General features: G+C 44.0%; 1 protein-coding gene across 2 annotated transcripts in view; it reads right to left on the bottom strand.

Annotated features, from left to right (window-relative positions):
- Positions 1-19,182, bottom strand: part of LOC111967721 (FERM and PDZ domain-containing protein 2) — a 48,284-nt gene that overhangs the window by 9,159 nt on the left and 19,943 nt on the right. For both annotated transcript variants that reach the window (XM_023993012.2, XM_070444869.1), the window contains exons 11-22: positions 18,160-18,312; positions 15,771-15,956; positions 9,936-10,095; positions 8,759-8,972; positions 7,094-7,191; positions 6,753-6,830; positions 6,529-6,636; positions 6,028-6,144; positions 5,419-5,597; positions 5,047-5,148; positions 3,490-3,583; positions 2,423-2,508 (exon numbers count right to left, since the gene is read on the bottom strand). In XM_023993012.2, the coding sequence (XP_023848780.1) occupies positions 2,423-2,508; positions 3,490-3,583; positions 5,047-5,148; positions 5,419-5,597; positions 6,028-6,144; positions 6,529-6,636; positions 6,753-6,830; positions 7,094-7,191; positions 8,759-8,972; positions 9,936-10,095; positions 15,771-15,956; positions 18,160-18,312 (1,575 nt within the window). The remainder of the gene's footprint in view (positions 1-2,422; positions 2,509-3,489; positions 3,584-5,046; positions 5,149-5,418; positions 5,598-6,027; positions 6,145-6,528; positions 6,637-6,752; positions 6,831-7,093; positions 7,192-8,758; positions 8,973-9,935; positions 10,096-15,770; positions 15,957-18,159; positions 18,313-19,182) is intronic.

The raw sequence follows: 19,182 nt of genomic DNA, 5'->3' as shown, positions 1-19,182 counted from the left end.
ACCCTAKCTAGCCCAGTTTCAGCTAGCTGCGTGGCAAAATGGTTGGGCTGAAGAGGAAATGGCTGTGCAGCTTTTCCCAGGCCTTACAGGCCCTACTAGACCTCAGCTCTACAGATATTCGTTATTACGCCAGACAAGGCTACCCCCAGTTTGCCACTGCTGATCAGAAGAAACAGGCCTTACATGCCTTCCTCTGGAAGGCTCCAACAGCATGTTCGCCTGGCTCCCCCTGCCACACTGTCTAAGGCCACAGGAAGAAGCAGAAAGAGTGGAAAACATCTTGAGCACAAAGAGTTGGGTTATCCCAAGGACACTGTGGGTAGAAACTGAGGTGGAGACCAAGAGTGACTCAGATGAGGTGGTCTGCAAAGCCAATGAGGCGCACCGGCAGTGGACTCTACGACGGTCCACTTAGAGAGGTCAACGCCAGCCTGAGATGATCTGTTTCCGCTGTGGACAGAAAGGCCACATCGCTCGCCACCCCACCTCATCCCTTGCCCGCCCCTGAGTRGACGGAAAACGCCAGGGGGGGTGATGAAATGAGGGGAGCATCATCCCAGTCCCCTGACCCCTTGTTGAGCGGAACATCAAGTTGGTTGTTTGGGTCAGACGCAGGGCCTCTACTTTCCATGCAGCATCAGCAGTGAGGCCTGCCAGGTGTTGATTGACACCGGTTCCACTATATCCCTTATTCCGCCTGTTGTTCTTCCAGACACAGTGGCCCCTTCATCAAGCTATCCAACAGCCCCTGTAGTCCTTGTCAAGAAGGATGGCTCATAGCGCTTTGGTGCAGACTACAGGCAGCTGAACTATGTGACCAGGAAGGATTCCTATCCCCTCCCCATCACAGGGTCACTGTGGTTCAGTTCCCTTGATCTCCGCAGCAGTTATTGGCAAGTGGAGCTTGTCCTTGAAGCCAGGCCAAAGACCGCCTTCTCGATTGGACAAGGACTGTGGCAGTTTACCGTGATACCCTTTGGGCTCTGCAATGCTCCGCCAACCTTCAAGCGTCTTATGGAGCAAATGCTGGCCACAATCCCCCGCAACAAGTGTGTGGTCTACCAGACTCTMGCGAATCTGCGTGAGGTTCCACTTGCCATCCGGCAGGCAGGATTCGAGCTCCACCCCAAGAAGTGTCACCTTCAGCGGTAGGTCAAGTTCCTAAGCCAAGTCATTGGGGCAGACTGAGTCGCAACTGACCCAGCCAAGGTGGTGTCGGTTCAGCACTGGAGTTGAGAAGCTTTGTTGGCCTAGCTTATTACTACCAGAGGTTCATCAATGACTTTACAACAGTAGCCAGCCCTCTACACCGCCTTACAAACAAGGACCAGCGGTTCAACTGGGATGAGAACTGCGCTGCTGCATTCGCTGAACTGCGGGAGGCCCTTACCAAGGCTCCAGTCCTGGGATACCCCAACGTCCAGCACCCATTCATCATGGACAAAGATGCAAGGTATGTGGGCATTGAGGCTGTTCTTTTGTAGGAGGGGCTGGATGGGTAACAGGTGGTGGCCTTCTACAGTCGGAACCTCAACCGTGCCGAGCTTAACTACTGTGTCACCCGGTGAGAGTTGTTGGCTGTGGTCAACTCTACCTCTACGGGACCCAGTTCCTCCTTTGTACTGACCAAGCCTCAATCACCGGGCTCATCAACTTCCAAGAGCCACAGGTCTAGGTGACTCATTGGACCGAAGAGCTACAGGAGTGAGAATACCAGATGCAGCACCGGGCTGGTCGTCTCCACACAAACGCTGATGCATTGTCTTTCCGGCCGTGTGAAGAGGAAGACTGCATGCACTGCCCACACTTGAAACAAAAAGATGGTCTCCTGCCCACAGTGGTGGAAATTCAGGCAGCAGACAGGATCCCAGTACCCTGGAGACCTGGAATGACCAAGACCTGAAGAGGGAGCAGGAAGGTGACCCGATATTGGCAACTGTTCAGGGCTGGTTGGAGACAGAGTCTCACCTCTGTGCTCCAAAGCCAAGGCCTACTATTCACAGTCAGACAACCTTGCCATTCATATGGGTTGCTGTTTCGAAGATGGAGGGAACCAACACACAACTCTGTGGTGTGGCAGCGGCTGAAGCCTTGTTCTATGCGTGCCCATGCCCTCAGASCTGTCCATGGGTTGGTGGGGGACGTCCACTTCAGGCTTACAAAGACCTTCCAACGCCTCCGAGGGAAACTCTACTGAGCTGGCTGCCGTCAAGACACGGAACAGTATGTGCATGCCTGGACCAACTGGACAGTCACCATTTTGTTACAATATACATACACATTGCGTAAGACAAAATGGCACATAATCAGAACACATGTTAAAATGTTAGTGTTTACAGTTCAGTTGAAGGCCAATGCAGAAGCAAAGCTTTGATGGTGTTGCCCTGTCTTGGTTGCAGCTGAGATATTGATGTTCCTTTACCTCTCCTGTTTTCGCCAGACATTCCACAGCCTGCTGATGTGTGAACCCTTGAAACCTGATGCCATCCACTTCCAGCAGTCTGTCACCTGTTAGATGTGCACAAACACATGCACACACACTTGTGATTCATCCTCTTGCTCTAATCTATACTGAACAAAAATATAAACGCAACATGCAACAATTTCAAAGATTTTACTGAGTTACAGTTAATTTGAGGAAATCAGTCAATTGAAATAAATTAACTAGGCCATAATCTATGGATTTCACATGACTGGGAATACAGATATGTTACTGTTGGTCAATGATACCTTACAAAAAATGGGCCTCTGGATCTTGTCACGGTATCTCTGTGCATTCAAATTGCCATCGATAAAATGCAATTGTGTTCTTTGTCCGTAGCTTATGCCTGCCCATACCATAACCCCACCGCCACCATAGGGCACTGTTCACAACATTGACATCAGCAAACCACTCGCCCACTCGATGCCATACATGTGGTCTGCAGTTGTGAGGCCGGTTGGACGCACTGCCAAATTCTCTAAAACGACGTTGGAGGTGGCTTATGGTAGAGAAATTAACATTAAATTCTCTGGCAACAGCTCTGGTGGACATTCCTGCAGTCAGCATACCAATTGCACTCTCCCTCAATACTTGAGACATCTGTGGCATTGTGTTGTGAGAAYAACTTGCACATTTTAGAGTGTCTTTTTAGTGTCCCCAGCACAAGGTGCACCTGTGTAATGATCGTGATGTTTAATCAACTTCTTGATATGCCACACCTGTCAGGTGGATAGATTATTTTGGCAAAGGAGAAATGCTCACMAACAGGGATGTAAACAAATTGGTGCACAAAATTGGAGAGAAATACCCTTTTTGTGCGTATGTATTTAAAAAAAAAGATCAGCTCATGAAACAGGTGACCAACACTTTACATTTTGTGTTTATATTTTTGTTCAGTGTAAATTCAATTTGTGCAGCAATAATCCAGTGTAATGCTCTCCTAGTGTCATTATTATTCCAGGTGCTTCACTGTAACATAATATAGCTTGTTCAGGATTATACTGCACCTGACTGGATGCGGCCATCTTGCTCAGCAGCCCCTCCACAGACTAGGCTTTTGATGAAGACACCGCCATGACGCAGGCCTGTGGTCACACCACCCTGACAAACCAGAAACACAAGGTTATTTTCCAACAACATAACAGTCTCGGTGGAAATGTAAGTTTATCAATATATGCCATCCATAACATTTGCATGTCTGACTAATTGCTGAAGCAGTAATGTAATTTTTGTATTATATTTTTGTATTTTATTTTCCTACTTTGGTGATAACTACTTTATTGAGGAAAATGTACTTACTATGCCWGTGATATGTAGTTGTCCCACCTYGCTATCTTAAGATAAATGCACTAACTGTAAYTCGCTCTGGATAAGAGTGTCTGCTAAATGACWAAAATGTAATGACAATGTACCATAAAGGGTTAACTCCTCATATTTTTTTCATATCAATAGTCCCCACACTCAGGCTGCTACCGTAAGTGAGAGGGATGATTAAAAGGAATAATGTATGTTTATCAAGTTACAAGATCTTACACTCCGTTTCTCACACCAAGGAGGTAAAAAAAACAGAATGTCTGCCAACAGACACACCAGGCGTGTGGTGTGGTGTGCTCTCATCCCTGGTCCACCTTCACATCATCCGAATTCCGGCCAGGCATAATGAGAAGACACCAACAAAAAGTCAGTATCCTTGTTCACATAGCACAGATCAACCGCCAATCAGCGTCATTAAAATACTCCAGACCACAAATTGGCAGTTGATTTCTTAAGCTATGTTTGGCTTGTGCCTGCTGTAGATAGCTAATGTTAGCTTACCAGCAAGCTGCACTAATGTTGTTGCTAACTAGCCACAATTTGTAGTAAGCCCAGTAGCCATATGGCCACAACTAGATAACTAGCAACATTATGATTACATCACAATGCATTATGCAGCTTGGTGGATTACACCGGGAAAAGTGCCCTCTTATCCTTTTTCTTGTCACTCTTGTCGGCTCCCCCACGTGGAGGTTCGGGCTCTCTGACTGGCTCAAAGTCAAGTGTCTGCCACTGACSAACAGGGCGATTCCACTAGTAGAAACWGCAGGTTCGTRGGTACCAGGTCGGTAGGCAGTAGGTACATGTGCATCTTTTGTTCTAGCAAGAGAAYGAACGACCTCCTAAGCCTCTCTCTCAACAGCTTGCACCTGCCTTGTGAGTGGTGAGTAACTCACGTAGCCTGTTGAGGTTGACCTGTCACAGGCTGTTAGGTAACGGGTCGGGGTCTCACACACACCTGGGCTTTACTGTAGGCTACTGTAATGTCCAGTAGGCAGGCAGGTTCCAAGCTGCAGGCCCTCCCTCTCCAGGGTGATTAGCCCCAGGGGTCTGAAGGATTACCCAGAGACATAGAGGACAGCTAACTTCCTGTCCAGAGAGGTGTGGTCAACTCATCTGTACACCCCATAGACCTAAATACAGTAGGTCCATCCCTTTCCCGCCTACCAGGAAATACACCKTTTGCCTATAACTCTGGCGTTGTCCTAGGGAGTTAGGTGTGAAACAGCAGGGTTGGTGAGTTAACTCACAGCGATACTGATCCCTAACCCTCCTCCAGCATTCTTCTTTAGCTCCACAGAGATCTCATCACCCCTGAAGCAGTTCATGGAAGGAGCCCTGATGCAGCCATCCTGAAAAATGTATAGGGGATAAGAGTTAATGATTAATGGTGCAATTCACGAGAACGGCTGTATTGTATTGTATTTTTGTATTCTTTCATCAGATTTAAATGGACATTATGTAGAGTTGATTGCTAAATGTTCGTTGTCTTGTTTGTGTACAAAATCTAAAACGATCGTCGATCACACAAAAGGCTTCACTGTTCCTGAATCTAAGCACYTGCGGTATGTACAGTATTGTCTGTAACATGGAGGAGATGATGGTCAGTAGCCATGGGTTACCTGAGCATTGAGGATGCGTACGTCAGGGAGTTGCAGCCTACTGCCAGTRTTTGGSGTCAACATGACAGACACGATCTCATCCAGGTCGTCCTCCCCAGAGTGTACATCAGTCATCAAAGTGGTCTGGGACTCGTAGTTCTTCAATAGCGGAGATCTCACGTTGTTGGGTGTCAAGGAAACTGTAAAGAAAAACGGAAGAAAAAAAAACGATTGAATTATCAACTAATATCGAAAGTCATTGAAACCTCTGGCCACGTACAGTATGTATCAGAGGAAGCTGGTGGGAAGAGCTGTAGGAGGATGGGCWAATTTTAATGGCTGGAATGGAATAAATGGAACGGAGTCAAACATGTGACGTGTTTGATACCGTTTCAGTTACTTCATTCCAGCCCGTCCTTCTATAGCTCCTTCCACCAGCATCCTCTGGTGGTATGTACTGTAGTGAAGTTCTACAGAGGACAAACAATTCAAATTCCAGTAGCTTAAGCATTTTGGGGGTCTAACTAGTGTCTAGCTGAAAAGCCAACAAGTTTCACATCTACTTCAAAAACACAGTTTATTACTAAACCAGCTGTGAACAGAGCAGAGACACACACACACACACAGTACCTTTGGGCTGGGACACAATGAGTGCGACCTCCCGTGGGCTGTTCTGCATGACCTCTGCAGCCTCACTGAAGGTCATGCCCTCCAGACTGGTGTGGTTCAGAGAGATCAGACGCCCACCTGAGGGAGAACATCACCGTAACATTTCATATATCAGGTTCCACTTTTATATTTCATTGAAATATGACTTATCTTGTTGTTGGTGTCCACTTAGTCCTGGCCCAGAATCAACCGTTAGCTCCTATCTAATTCATTCAGATTTGTAAACATCATTAAAGCAGGGGATAAGACAAGGGACTGGGGGTTGTCTCTAGACAAGGCCCCTAGTCTTTGTTAATTAACCAGCAGAGTGTCAACAGACAAAGCTCACATAAGAGCTTAGAAAGCCTATAAACCCGGCATTCAAGGCTATTATCCACAAGTTTTGTGTAGCCAGACCAGACGTCATAATCCGGTGTGAGTTTTGTGAGGAGAAGCCTGGGGGGAAAAAGCCTGATCACCGACCTGGTCTGATGCGGCCATCTTTATCCGCTGGTCCTCCCGGCACGATGGATGCTATGAAGATACCCAGGTCGTACTTCCCCACCGTGTCTTCTCCAACTATCACAATACCTGAACAAATAAAAAGGATTTCCTTTTAACGATGACTTTTCATTGTAGTGCTAATCTAAAACATGTCCTTTAATGTATATATACACACGACTCATTGCTGTTAACGGTATACTCACCTACGCCGAGCTTTGGGTCTCTCTTTAAGGACACACAAATGACTTCTCTCTCTGGTATGACACTCTTTGTTGGGGTATCTATTGAACACAACAAAGAACATCTATTGACTGAAGTACCACAGCTACCTGRTATCAAAATACATCGACCACAGCGCCTCATTAGAAACCTGTACGCCATCTCTTRGGTTGATAATGATAGGCTACTATGGCGGTTGCTAGGATGTCTTCCTCGCGGTGCACGGCTTTGGAAGGCTTCCGGGAACGTCGACTCTTGATCCTGTCCCTGATTCAACAGTGTTATGAGGTTTTAATTTTCTTGGGAGCTGATAATCGAGCCATACCTCTGGCTGCTGAAGACATGGAGGGTGCCTCAGACCCACACTTCCCAGACCCACGAGACAGGGCTGGTGACAGGTTCCCAGACAATGGTCTCCCTATGCTGGAAATGATACAGGGAGAAATGACTTACAAACATTCGACGAAAGACATACAGTGGCAAGAAAAAGTATGTGAACCCTTTGGAATTACCTGGATTTCTGCATAAATTGGTCATAAAATTTGATCTGACCTTCATCTAAGTCACAACAATAGACAAACACAATGTGCTTAAACACACAAATTATTGTATTTTCTTCTCTATATTGAATACACGATTTAAACATTCACAGTGTAGGTTGGAAAATATGTGAACCCCTAGGCTAATGACTTCTCCAAAAGCTAATTGGAGTCAGGAGTCAGCTAACCTAGAGTCCAATCAATGAGACAAGATTGGAGATGTTGGATCAGAGCTGCCCTGCCCCAAAAAAAACCTCACAAAATTTGAGTTTGCTATTCACAAGAAGCATTGAACAATGCCTCAAACAAAAGAGATCTCAGAAGAACTAAGATTTCGAATTGTTGACTTGCATAAAGCTGGAAAGGGTTACAAAGGTATCTCTAAAAGCCTTGATGTTCATCAGTCCACGGTAAGACAAATTGTTTATAAATGGAGAAAGTTCAGCACTGTTGCTACTCTACCTAGGAGTGGCCGTTCTGCAATGATGACTGCAAGAGCACAGCGCAGAATGCTCATTGAGGTTAAGAAGAATCCCAGTGTCAGCTAAAGACTTACAGAAATCTCTGGAACATGCTAACATCTCTGTTGACGAGTCTACGATACGTAAAACCCTYAACAAGAAGCCCATGCTGTCCAAAAAAAACATTGCTGCACGTCCGAAGTTCGCAAAAGTGCACCTGYATGTTCCACAGTGCTACTGGCAAAAAATMCTGTGGACAGATTAAACTACAGTTGAGTTGTTTGGAAGGAACAGGCCTCAGGCCCTGGACAGCTTGCTATCAGATAGATATCCCAAGTTTATCAAGACATTTTGCAGGAGAATGTACGGCTATCTGTCCGCCAATTGAAGCTCAACAGGACAWCACCCAGAAGTTGGGTGACGCAACAGGACAACAGCCTTCTGGAGTGGCCCAGTCAGAGTCCTGACCTCATCCCGATTGAGATGCTGTTGCATGACCTCAATAGAGTAGTTCACACCAGACATCGCAAGAATATTGCTGAATTGAAACCGTTTTGTAAAGAGGAATGGTCCAAAAGTCCTCTTGACCATTGCGCAGGTCTGATCCGCAACTACAGAAAACGTTCGGTTGAGGTTATTGCTGCCAAAGGAGAGTCAACTAGTTATTAAATCCAAGGGTTCACTTTTTCCACCCTGCACTGTGAATGTTTACACGGTGTGTTCAAAAAATACATGAAAACGTATAAATGTTTGTGTGTTATTAGTTTAAAGCAGACAGTGTTTATCTATTGTTATGATTTAAACGAAGATCAGATCAAATTTTATGACCAATTTATGCAGAAATCCAGCTAATTCCAAAGGGTTCACATACTTTTTCTTGCCACTGTATAAAGGTACTTAAAAGACGCAAGAAATTAAAGAAAAGGTATGTACAGTATATAGAAAGAAATAATACAGGGAAGGGAACGTCATGCTCTCCATCACTCCTACCCCTGCTCGTGGAGGACACGCTGCTGTTTGATCCGCGCCTCGATCTTGGCGGCAATGTCATCACACAGTTTGGTCATGGAGTCGTCCTGCGGAGTGGTGGGACCGCTGTCTGTCCGTATGGTCTCAGAGARAGAGCGCCGGCTCATCTGGCTGTTCATCTGGCTATGGCTGTTCTGAGCCCGACACACTGCCGCATACTGTACTATGCTGTCCTCTGGAAAGAGAAAGGGCTCTTCAGTTCAAATCATGGGTGGTCAAAAGTGGCTACAGTGAAATCAAGATGGGTGTAAATGTAGATCTAATAAGTGTGCAAATTACTCTAATAACTGTACTATAATCACAAGATGTCCCTGTTTGGCCTATCAATGAGCCCACATGGTACAATAGCAGGATATACACTGAGTGGACAAAACATTAGGAACAGCTTACTAAWATTGAGTTGCGCCCCTCTTTTMCCCTCAGAACAGCCTCAATTCGTCGGGGCATGCACTCTACGAGGTGTCGAAAGCGTTCCACAGGGATGCTGGCCCATGTTGACTCCAATGCTTCCCACAGTTGTGTCAAGTTGGCTGGATGTCCTTTGGGTGGTGGACCATTCTTGATACACACGGGAAACTGTTYAGCGTGTAAAACCCAGCAGCGCTGCGGTTCTAGATGACTCAAACTGTTGCGCATGGCGCCAACTACCATACATACTCCGTTCAAAAGGCACATAAATCTTTTGTCTTGCCAATTCACCCTCTGAATGGCACACTTACACAATCCATCTCTCAATTGTCTCAAGGCTTAAAAATCCTTCTTTAACCTGCCRCCTCCCCTTCATCTACACTGATTGAAGTGGATTTAACAAGTGAATCAATAATGGATCATAGTTTTTACCTGGATTCACCTGGTCAGTCTATGTCATGGAAAGAGTAGATGTCCCTAATGTTTTGTACARTCAGTGTATAGCTTGCTAGCTGTATGGCTGAAGAGTCTGGCAAAAAGTCYGGCTAAGATTCACCAAGAGCAGGACGCAAACTGTATAAAATCAGAACAAGCTGTCTCTGGCATAGTATTAACAGGAATGTAGTAGTAGTAGTGGTTATGGATGGMGCCAGGAGTTTTTCTTGACTGTTACCAAACCAGGAAAAACTTTTGACCCCAAGCCAGTTAGGATGGCATGAAAGGTTCTGACCTGAGGCCAGACTGTGACTGAGCTGGCGAGAGTTCATCTCATTGTGAAACTTGTGCTGGGCAGAGCAAAGGTTGCAGAGGTACGTGGCCGTCTTGGTTCTCTCTGTGACTAAGGTGTGCTTTTTCTTGCTCCCTCTGCTCTCGATGACAAATTTACGGTGCTGTGGTAGAACATAGAGGACGGGTTAAGGCATTTACAGACATAAGGCAACAAAACAACAGCGACAAAATCTTTATATTCAACTACACTGAACAAAAATAAACGCAAAGTGTTTCCTCTAAACTCCACACCCGGCGTGCAGTAGCCCCTATACTGCCTCCCGGAAGAACTATCAGCCCAGGGAGAGAAGCATGAGATTGAACTCAACTTTCTAGAGTTTTCCCTGTTAACACTAMCAARMMRRKRKMTYAKMYMYYKKYTTGKTATCGAATTAACGCAATATTAGCCACTTTCAATGCAACATACTGAAACAAAACCAACTATGCACGAGATTTTGTTGTTGGCAGAACGCATTGGAGTAGGATTCTATTGAGAACAACCCAGCCCTTACTCTACAAAGACCGGCAGCATAACCAATCAGAGTTGCAGTAGGCCTATATGTAAATAGACCATTACCATATATGGATCTGTGCCATTTACATTGAACTGGACTGTGTTTACAGCTGTGGTCGTGAGTAGATGCGCTTGTTTTGAGATCAAAGCAAGAGCTGCATGAAGCCACTTGTGCACATTTTCTTCATACAATCCATCCGGAAAGTATTCAGACCTCTTCCCTTTTTACACATTTTGTTACGTTACAGCCTTATTCTCAAATGGATTAAATAAAACAATTACTCATCAATCTACAGACAATACCCCACACTGACAAGTGAAGTACAGCTGAAGTCGAAAGTTTACATAGTGTCTCCTGACCCCTCCTGTCTCAGCCTCCAGTATTTATGCTACAGTAGTTTATGTCGGGGGGCTAGGGTCAGTCTGTTATATCTGGAGTATTTCTCCTGTCTTATCCGGTGTCCTGTGCGAATTTAAGTATGCTCTCTCTAATTCTCTCTTTCTTTTTTTTTTCTCTCTCGGAGCACCTGAGCCCTAGGGCCGTGCCTCAGGACTACCTGGCATGATGACTCCTTGTTGTCCCCAGTCCACCTGGCCGTGCTGCTGCTCCAGTTTCAACTGTTCTGCCTGCGGCTATGGAACCCTGACCTGTTCACTGTCATTTCTATTATTTGACTTTATTATTTGGCTTGCAAGCCAAAGAATATCATCCCAACCGTAAAGCACGGGGGTGGCAGCATCATGTTGTGGGGGTGCTTTGCTGCAGGAGGGACTGGTGCACTTCACAAAATAAATGGCATCATGAGGGAGGAAAATTATGTGGATATATTGAAGCAACATCTCAAGACATCAGTCAGTAAGTTAAAGCTTGGTCGCAAATGGGTCTTCCAAATGGACAATTACCCCAAGCATACTTCTGAAGTTGTGGCAAAATGGCTTCAGGACAACAAAGTCAAGGTATTGGAGTGGCCATCCACAAGCCATGACCCTCAATCCTACAGAAAATGTATGGGCAGACCTGAAAAAGCGTGTGTGAGCAAGGAGGCCGACAAACCTGACGACTCAGTTCATCCAGCTCTGTCAGGAGGAATTGGCCAAAATTCACCCAATTTATTGTGGGAAGCTTGTGGAAGGCTACCTGAAATGTTTGACCCAAGTTAACAACTTAAAAGCAATGCTACCAAATACTAATTGAGTGTATGTAAACTTCTGACCCACTGGGAAATAATCATTTCTCCTATTATTCTGACATTTCACATTCTTAAAATAAAGTGGTGATCCTAACTGACCTAAGACAGGGCATTTTTAACAGGATTAAATGTCAGGAATGGTGAAAACTGAGTTTAAATGTATTTGGCTAAGGTGTATGTAAACTTCTGACTTCAACTATTTCAGACCCTTTGCTATGAGATTCGAATGAAAGGTACATCCTGTTTCCATTGATCATCCTTGAGATGTTTACACAACTTGATTGGCGTCCACCTGTAGTAAATTCAATTAATTTGACAGGCACACACCTGTCTATATAAGGTGCCACTGTTGACAGTGCATGTCAGAGCCAAAACCAAGCCATGAGGTCGAAGGAATTGTCCGTAGAGAGCCGAGACAGTAGTGTTGAGGCACAGATCTGGGGAAGTGTACCAAAACATTTCTGCAGCATTGAAGGTCCACAAGAACACAGTGGCATCCATCATTCTTAAATGGAAGAACTTTGGAACAACCAAGACTCTATCTAGAGCTGGCCGCCCTGCCAAACTGAGCAATCGGGAGTGAAGGGCCTTGGTCAGGGAGGTGACCAAGAACCCGATAGTCACTCTGACAGAGCTCCAGAGTTCCTCTGTGGAGGTGGGAGAAACTTCCAGAAGGACAACCATCTCTGCAGCGCTCCACCAATCAGGCCTTTCTGGTAGAGTGGCCAGACGAAAGCCACTCCTCAGTAAAAGGCACACGACAGCCCGCTTGGAGTTGAAAAGTGAGTCAGGTAAAGAGGAATTTTTTCTTAAAGGGGTATTGTTGTATTTTGAGACAGGCTTGAATTAGCTAKGTAGCRAATAGGCAGAGGGTAGCATKATTTGTCTGATTCACTGTAATAATGGTATGGGAATAATAATGCATTTGATTTTGTAAAGTGGTTTCTTGCATCAAACAACACAAAAACATTTTAGGTAACCTCCTTGTCTGAAGGACAAGTGGATAKACAGGTTAATGTCAAGTCATGCATGTCTCATGGAATGTTGGCCTACATTGAACACCACACATTGGCTGCTACTGTTGGCTGAATGATAGCTAATGAACAGCTATTTTCTACATTGTTTTTGATGGTAGGCCACTCTGGTAGACCTACATTATTATCAAATAGCCACAGTAGGCTACTTTGCCACTGTTAAAAGTGTAACTTAAAGCGGGTACAGCCTCAGCATTCACAGTAAACCTTCTCTCGAATTTGCACAGAATTTTCACAATGTTAAAATTTCAGCAGTCCTGAAATATGCTCAGTCCGGATTTTTTTTTATCTCCGATGTTGTGCACAAATGTGTTTATATCCCTGTTAGTGAGCATTTCTCCTTTGCCAATATAATCCATCCACCTGACAGGTGTGGCATATCAAGAAGCTAAACAGCAGGATCATTACACAGGTGCACCTTGTGCTGGGGACAATAAAAGGCCACTAAAATGTGCAGTTTTGTCACACAACACAATGCCACAGATTTTAATATATATATATTTTTTCATTTCACCTTTATTTAACCAGGTAGGCCAGTTGAGAACAAGTTCTCATTTACAACCTGGCCAAGATAAAGCAAAGTAGTGCGACACAAACACAGAGTTATACATGGGATAAACAAACATACAGTCAATAACACAATAGAAAGTCTATTATACAGTGTGTGCAAATGTAGTAAGATTAGGGAGGTAAGGCAATAAATAGACCATAGTGACGAAATAATTACAATTTCGCAATTAAACAGGAGTGATAGATGTGCAGAAGATGATGTTGCAAGTAGAGATACTGGGGTGCAAAAGAGTAAATAAAATAACAATATGGGGATGAGGTAGTTGAGTGGGCTATTTACAGATGGGCTGTGTACAGGTGCAATGACGGGTAAGCTGCTCTGACAGCTGATGCTTAAAGTTATTGAGGGAGATATAAGACTCCAGCTTCAGTGTTTTTTGCAATTCGTTCCAGTCATTGGCAGCAGAGAACTGGAAGGAAAGGCGGCCAAAGGGGAGTTGACTTTGGGGATGAACAGTGAAATATACCTGCTGGAGCGCGTGCTACGGGTGGGTGCTGCTATGGTGACCAGTGAGCTGAATAAGGCGAGGATTTACCTAGCAAAGACTTATAGATGACCTGGAGCCAGTGGGTTTGGCGACGAATATGAAGCGAGGGCTAGCCAACGAGAGCATACATGTCACAGTGGTGGGTAGTATATGTGGCTTTGATGACAAAACGGATGGCACTGTGATAGACTAGACTACATCCAAATTGCTGAGTAGAGTGTTAGAGGCTATTTTGTAAATGACATCAGTTTTAGTCAGTTTTACTAGGGTATGTTTGGCAGCATGAGTGAAGGATGATTTGTTGCGAAATAGGAAGCCAATTCTAGATTTAATTTTGGATTGGAGATGCTTAATGTGAGTCTGGAAGGAGAGTTTACAGTCTAACCAGACACCTAGGTATTTTGTAGTTGTCCACATATTCTAAGTCAGAACCGTCCAGAGTAGTGATGCTAACGGGCGGCGGGTGCGGGCAGCGAACGGCTGAAGAGAATGCATTTAGTTTTACTAGCATTTAAGAGCAGTTGGAAGTCACGGAAGGAGTGTTGTATGGAATTGAAGCTCGTCTGGAGGTTTGTTAACAGTGTCCAAAGAAGGGCTAGAAGTATACAGAATGGTATCATCTGCATAGAGGTGGATCAGAGAATCACCAGCAGCAAGAGCGACATCATTGAATATACAAGAAAAGAGTCGGCCCGAGAATTGAACCCTGTGGCACCCCCATGGAGACTGCCAGAGGTCCGGACAACAGGCCCTCCGATTTGACACACTGAACTCTATCAGAGAAGTAGTTGGTGAACCAGGCGAGGCAGTCATTTTGAGAAACCAAGGCTGTTGAGTCTGCCGATAAGAGTGCGGTGATTGACAGAGTCAAAAGCCTTGGCCAGGCGATGAAAATGGCTGCACAGTATTGTCTTTTATCGATGGCGGTTATGACATCGTTTAGGACCTTGAGAGTAGCTGAGGTGCACCCTTTACAGCTCCAGAAACCAGATTTCATAGCGGAGAAGGTACGTTGGGATTCGAAATGGTCGGTGATCTGTATGTACGTTGGGATCTGAAATGGTCGGTGATCTGCTTGTTAACTTGGCTTTCGAAAACTTTAGAAAGGCAGGGTAGGATAGATATAGGTCTGTAACAGTTTTGGGCTCCCCCTTTGAAGAGGGGGATGACTGCGGCAGCTTTCCAATCTTTAGGGATCTCAGACGATACGATTATGGTATGGGCAGGCAGGCATAAGCTACGGACAACGAACACAATTGCATTTTATTGACGGCAATTTGAATGCACAGAGATACCGTGAGGCCTATTGTCGTGCCATTCATCCACCGCTATCACCTAATGTTTCAGCATGATAATGCACAGCCCCGTATCGCAAGGATCTGTACATTAATTCCTGGAAGTTGAAAATGTCCCAGTTCTTCCATGTCTTGCATACTCACCAGATATGTCAACCATTGAGCATGTTTGGGATGCTCTGGATCGACGTGTATGAAATTGTGTTCKAGTTCCCGCTAATATACAGCAACTTCGCACAGCCATTGAAGAGGAGTAGGACAACATTCCATAGACCACAATCAACAGCCTGATCAACCTTYCYAAGGAGATGTGTTTTCTGATCCACGCCCCTACCTTTTTTTAAGTATATGTGATCAACAGATGCATATCTTTATTCCCAGTCATGTGAAATCTATAGATTAGGGCCTAATTAATTAATTTAAATTGACTGATTTCCTTATGTGAACTGTAGCTCAGTAAAACGTTTCAAATTGCTGCGTTTATATTTTTGCTCAGTATATTCAGTAAACGTTCACTTTCAACATTCCTCATTTCCCTTCAATAAAGTGCAACACCAACGGGAAAAAAAACTGTGTTTGCAATATTTTTGCTCAGTATATTCAGTAAACATTCACTTTCAACATTCCTCTATTCCCTTCAATAAAGTGCAACATCTACGGGAAAAAAAACTGTGTTTGCATTAATTTAAAAATGCATGATACTCACAGAGGAGGAAATACTGGCCGTTTCCCGCCAGTGGAATGTCTGACTCGTGGAGCGGGAGCCATCTTTAACCTCATACACTATGACTCCTTTGGCACACACTCCTAAGATCAGCTCTCCTATGACTGGCTTCTTCTCGCGACCCACGCGGTAGAACAGAACGCCATACTCAGGAAGCTGCTGGGTGGCCTGGGAGGAAGTAAGATGTTAGAACGGGCGACGTGCAAGCTTCCCGCACGGGCTAAGAATACGAGCCAGATGTGTATGTAATATACAGTATTACCATATGTTTGCCTTTAATGCACTGTGCAGGTGCCASAGTCTTTTAGTGTAATGATTCAAATATTAGTCCACATATTAGTAGTATGGAATTAATGAGACTGACATAACTGTTTTATATATAGATATATATGCACACGACCGTTCAAAAGGTTTGGGGTCACCTAGAAATGTCCTTTTTGAATGAAAAGCACATTTTGTCCATTAAAATAACATCAAATTGATCAGAAATACAGTGTAGACATTGTTAATGTTGTAAATGACTATTGTAGCTGGAAACGGCTGATTTTTTAAATGGAATATCTACATAGGTGTACAGAGGCCCATTATCAGCAACCATCACTCCTGTGTTCCAATGGCACGTTGTGTTAGCTAATCCAAGTTTATCATTTTAAAAGGCTAAATGATCATTAGAAAACCCCTTTGAAATTATGTTAGCACAGCTGAAAACGGTTGTTCTGATTAAAGAAGCAATAAAGCTGGCCTTTTTTAGACTATTTGAGTATCTGGAGCATCGGCATTTGTGGGTTCGATTACAGGCTCAAAATGACCAGAAACAAAGACCTTTCTTCTGGAACTCGTCAGTCTATTCTTGTTCTGAGAAATGACAGCTATTCCATGTGAGAAATTGCCAGGAAACTGAAGATCTCGTACAACGCTGTGTACTACTCCCTTAATAGAACAGCGCAAACTAGCTCTAACCAGAATAGAAAGAGGAGTGGGAGGCCCRGGTGCACAACTGAGCAAGAGGACAAGTACATAGTGTCTAGTTTGAGAAACAGACGGCTCACAAGTCCTTAACTGGCAGCTTCATTAAATAGTACCCATTGGACACTGCTCCAGAGTCCAATGGCAGTGAGCTTTACACCACTCCAGCCTACGCTTGGCATTGTGCATGGTGATCTTAGGCTTGTGCGCAGCTGCTCAGCCATGGAAACCCATTTCACGGAGCTCCTCACAAACAGTTATTGTGCTGACGTTGCTTCCAGAGGCAGTTTGGAACTAGGTAGTGAGTGTTGCAACTGAGGACAGGCGATATTCATGTGCAACACACATCAGCGGTCTGGTTCTGAGAGCTTGTGTGGCCTACSACTTRGTGGCTGAGCCATTGTTGCTTCGAGATGTTTCCACTTCARAATAACAGCACTTACAATTTACTGGAGCATCGCTAGCAGGGTATATATTTGACGAACTGACATGTTGGAAAGGTGGCATCCTTTGACGGTGCCACGCTGAAAGTCACTGAGCTATTAAGTAAGGCCATTCTCCTGCCTGTTTTTGTCTATGGAGATTGCATGGCCGTTAGGAAGATTATTCAAAATTATTCAATTTTTTTTTCTATCAATCTACACACAATACCCCATAATGACAAAGCAATTTTTTTGTTGTTGAAATATCACATTTACATAAGTATTCAGACCCTTAACTCAGTACTTTGTTGAAGCACCTTTGGCAGCAATTACAGCCTCTAGCCTTCTTGGGTATGACGCTAACAAGCTTGACACACATGTATTTGAGTTTCTCCCATTCTTCTCTTCTCTCTCAAGCTCTGTCAGGTTGGATGGGGACGTCACTGCACAGCTCTTTTCAGGTCTCTCCAGATATGTTAGATCGGATTCAAGTCCGGCTCTGGCTGGGCCACTCAAGGACATTCAGAGACTTGTCCTGAAGCCACTCCTGCATTGTCTTGGCTGAGTGCTTAGGGTCGTTGTCCTTTTGGAAGGTGAACCAGTTTGAGGCCCTGAGTGCTTTGGAGCAAGTTTTCAATCAACAATCTCTCTGTACTTTGCTACGTTCATCTTTCCATTGATCCTGACTAGTCTCCCAGTCCTTGCCACAGAAAAACATCTCCACAGCATAATGCTGCCACCACCATGCTTCACCATAGGGATGGTGCCAGGTTTCCTCCAGACAGAACGTTTGGCATTCAGGCAAAAGAGTTCAATCTTGGTTGTAACATAACAAAATGTGGAAAAAGTCAAAGGGTCTGAATACTTGCCGAATGCACTGTATATACTTGTTATATATATACACTCTTAAGGATTAAGGATTAAAATAGGGCAAAAAAAATGTGCTCATAACTCTATGGAGTGTTTTCATTGGCTCATGTTACCTTTAGGAACTCAAGTTCGGACTCGTCGGTACTCATCGTAGAGTTATTGGCATGTAACCGTAGCAACTCCTCCTTTAGGTAAGGCAAGGCTCTTTTTCTCATGACGCTCTTGGCAACGTACTGGTCTGGTCGATAGTAGTTCCTCCCATAAACCTTTTGGAAATATCAGATAAAAGTTAGTCATCACTCAACTATAACATTTCTAGAGCTAATATTACAAAATATTTGCCATGGATGGGCATTTAAAATTATTTTACAATTCAATAATATGACATTTTTATGACAGTCAAAATTTGTAATAATAATATGGTTTTTTTTTGCTCTCGACTCTCGACCAATCAGAATGACGCAAATGCACATGGCAGAGGTAAACAGCGAACATTCTGCTTTTCTCCGTAGTTTGACTAAAAGCAACAGCGAAAGAGAAAGTCCGATTTCCCATGATTCGCTTACAAAAGGGTTTTCTGGAGTGTTTTGCATTGATCCGTGTCATACCGATCAATGTCAGGGCAGCCTGGAGGTGTAAATGTGCAGAAGTAGCATAGGGAGTAGCTCAAAACACCCTTACAAAAAGCATTCAAAAAGTTTGTTTTATTAAATTCAGAATTTAAATATCATGGTAATCCTTTAGGTAAAAATGGCACAAATAAATGTTTTTATTTTTATTTAGACAGCTTTTTCATTGCTAACCTCTGAAAGTCTAAGTATTTGGGGGGGGGGGGGGGATCTACTAAGCTAACATATGGAATTGTTTTAGGTTGGTCATATTATGGATTTTAATTGTTTGATAAAATATTGAATTAGGCCTTTATTACTATAGCCCATATAAACAAATTGAATAACACATTCATAAATGGCAAAAAGAAAACAGTAAAAAAAAATAATACATATATAAGGAGAAAAAAAAACAAGTTTTGAAGTGTCATTCTTTTATCTAGGAATATAAGAAAGCTCAGGGACAAAAATTGCGGGGACACCTCTTTTTTAATTGGCACAAAACTACCTCCATTCATTTGTATGGTT

The sequence above is a fragment of the Salvelinus sp. IW2-2015 genome, linkage group LG8 (assembly GCF_002910315.2).
Source record: "Salvelinus sp. IW2-2015 linkage group LG8, ASM291031v2, whole genome shotgun sequence".
Taxonomy (NCBI): domain Eukaryota; kingdom Metazoa; phylum Chordata; class Actinopteri; order Salmoniformes; family Salmonidae; genus Salvelinus; species Salvelinus sp. IW2-2015.
Note: the sequence above shows the minus strand (reverse complement) of the source record. Positions and strands in the feature narration are given on the sequence as shown.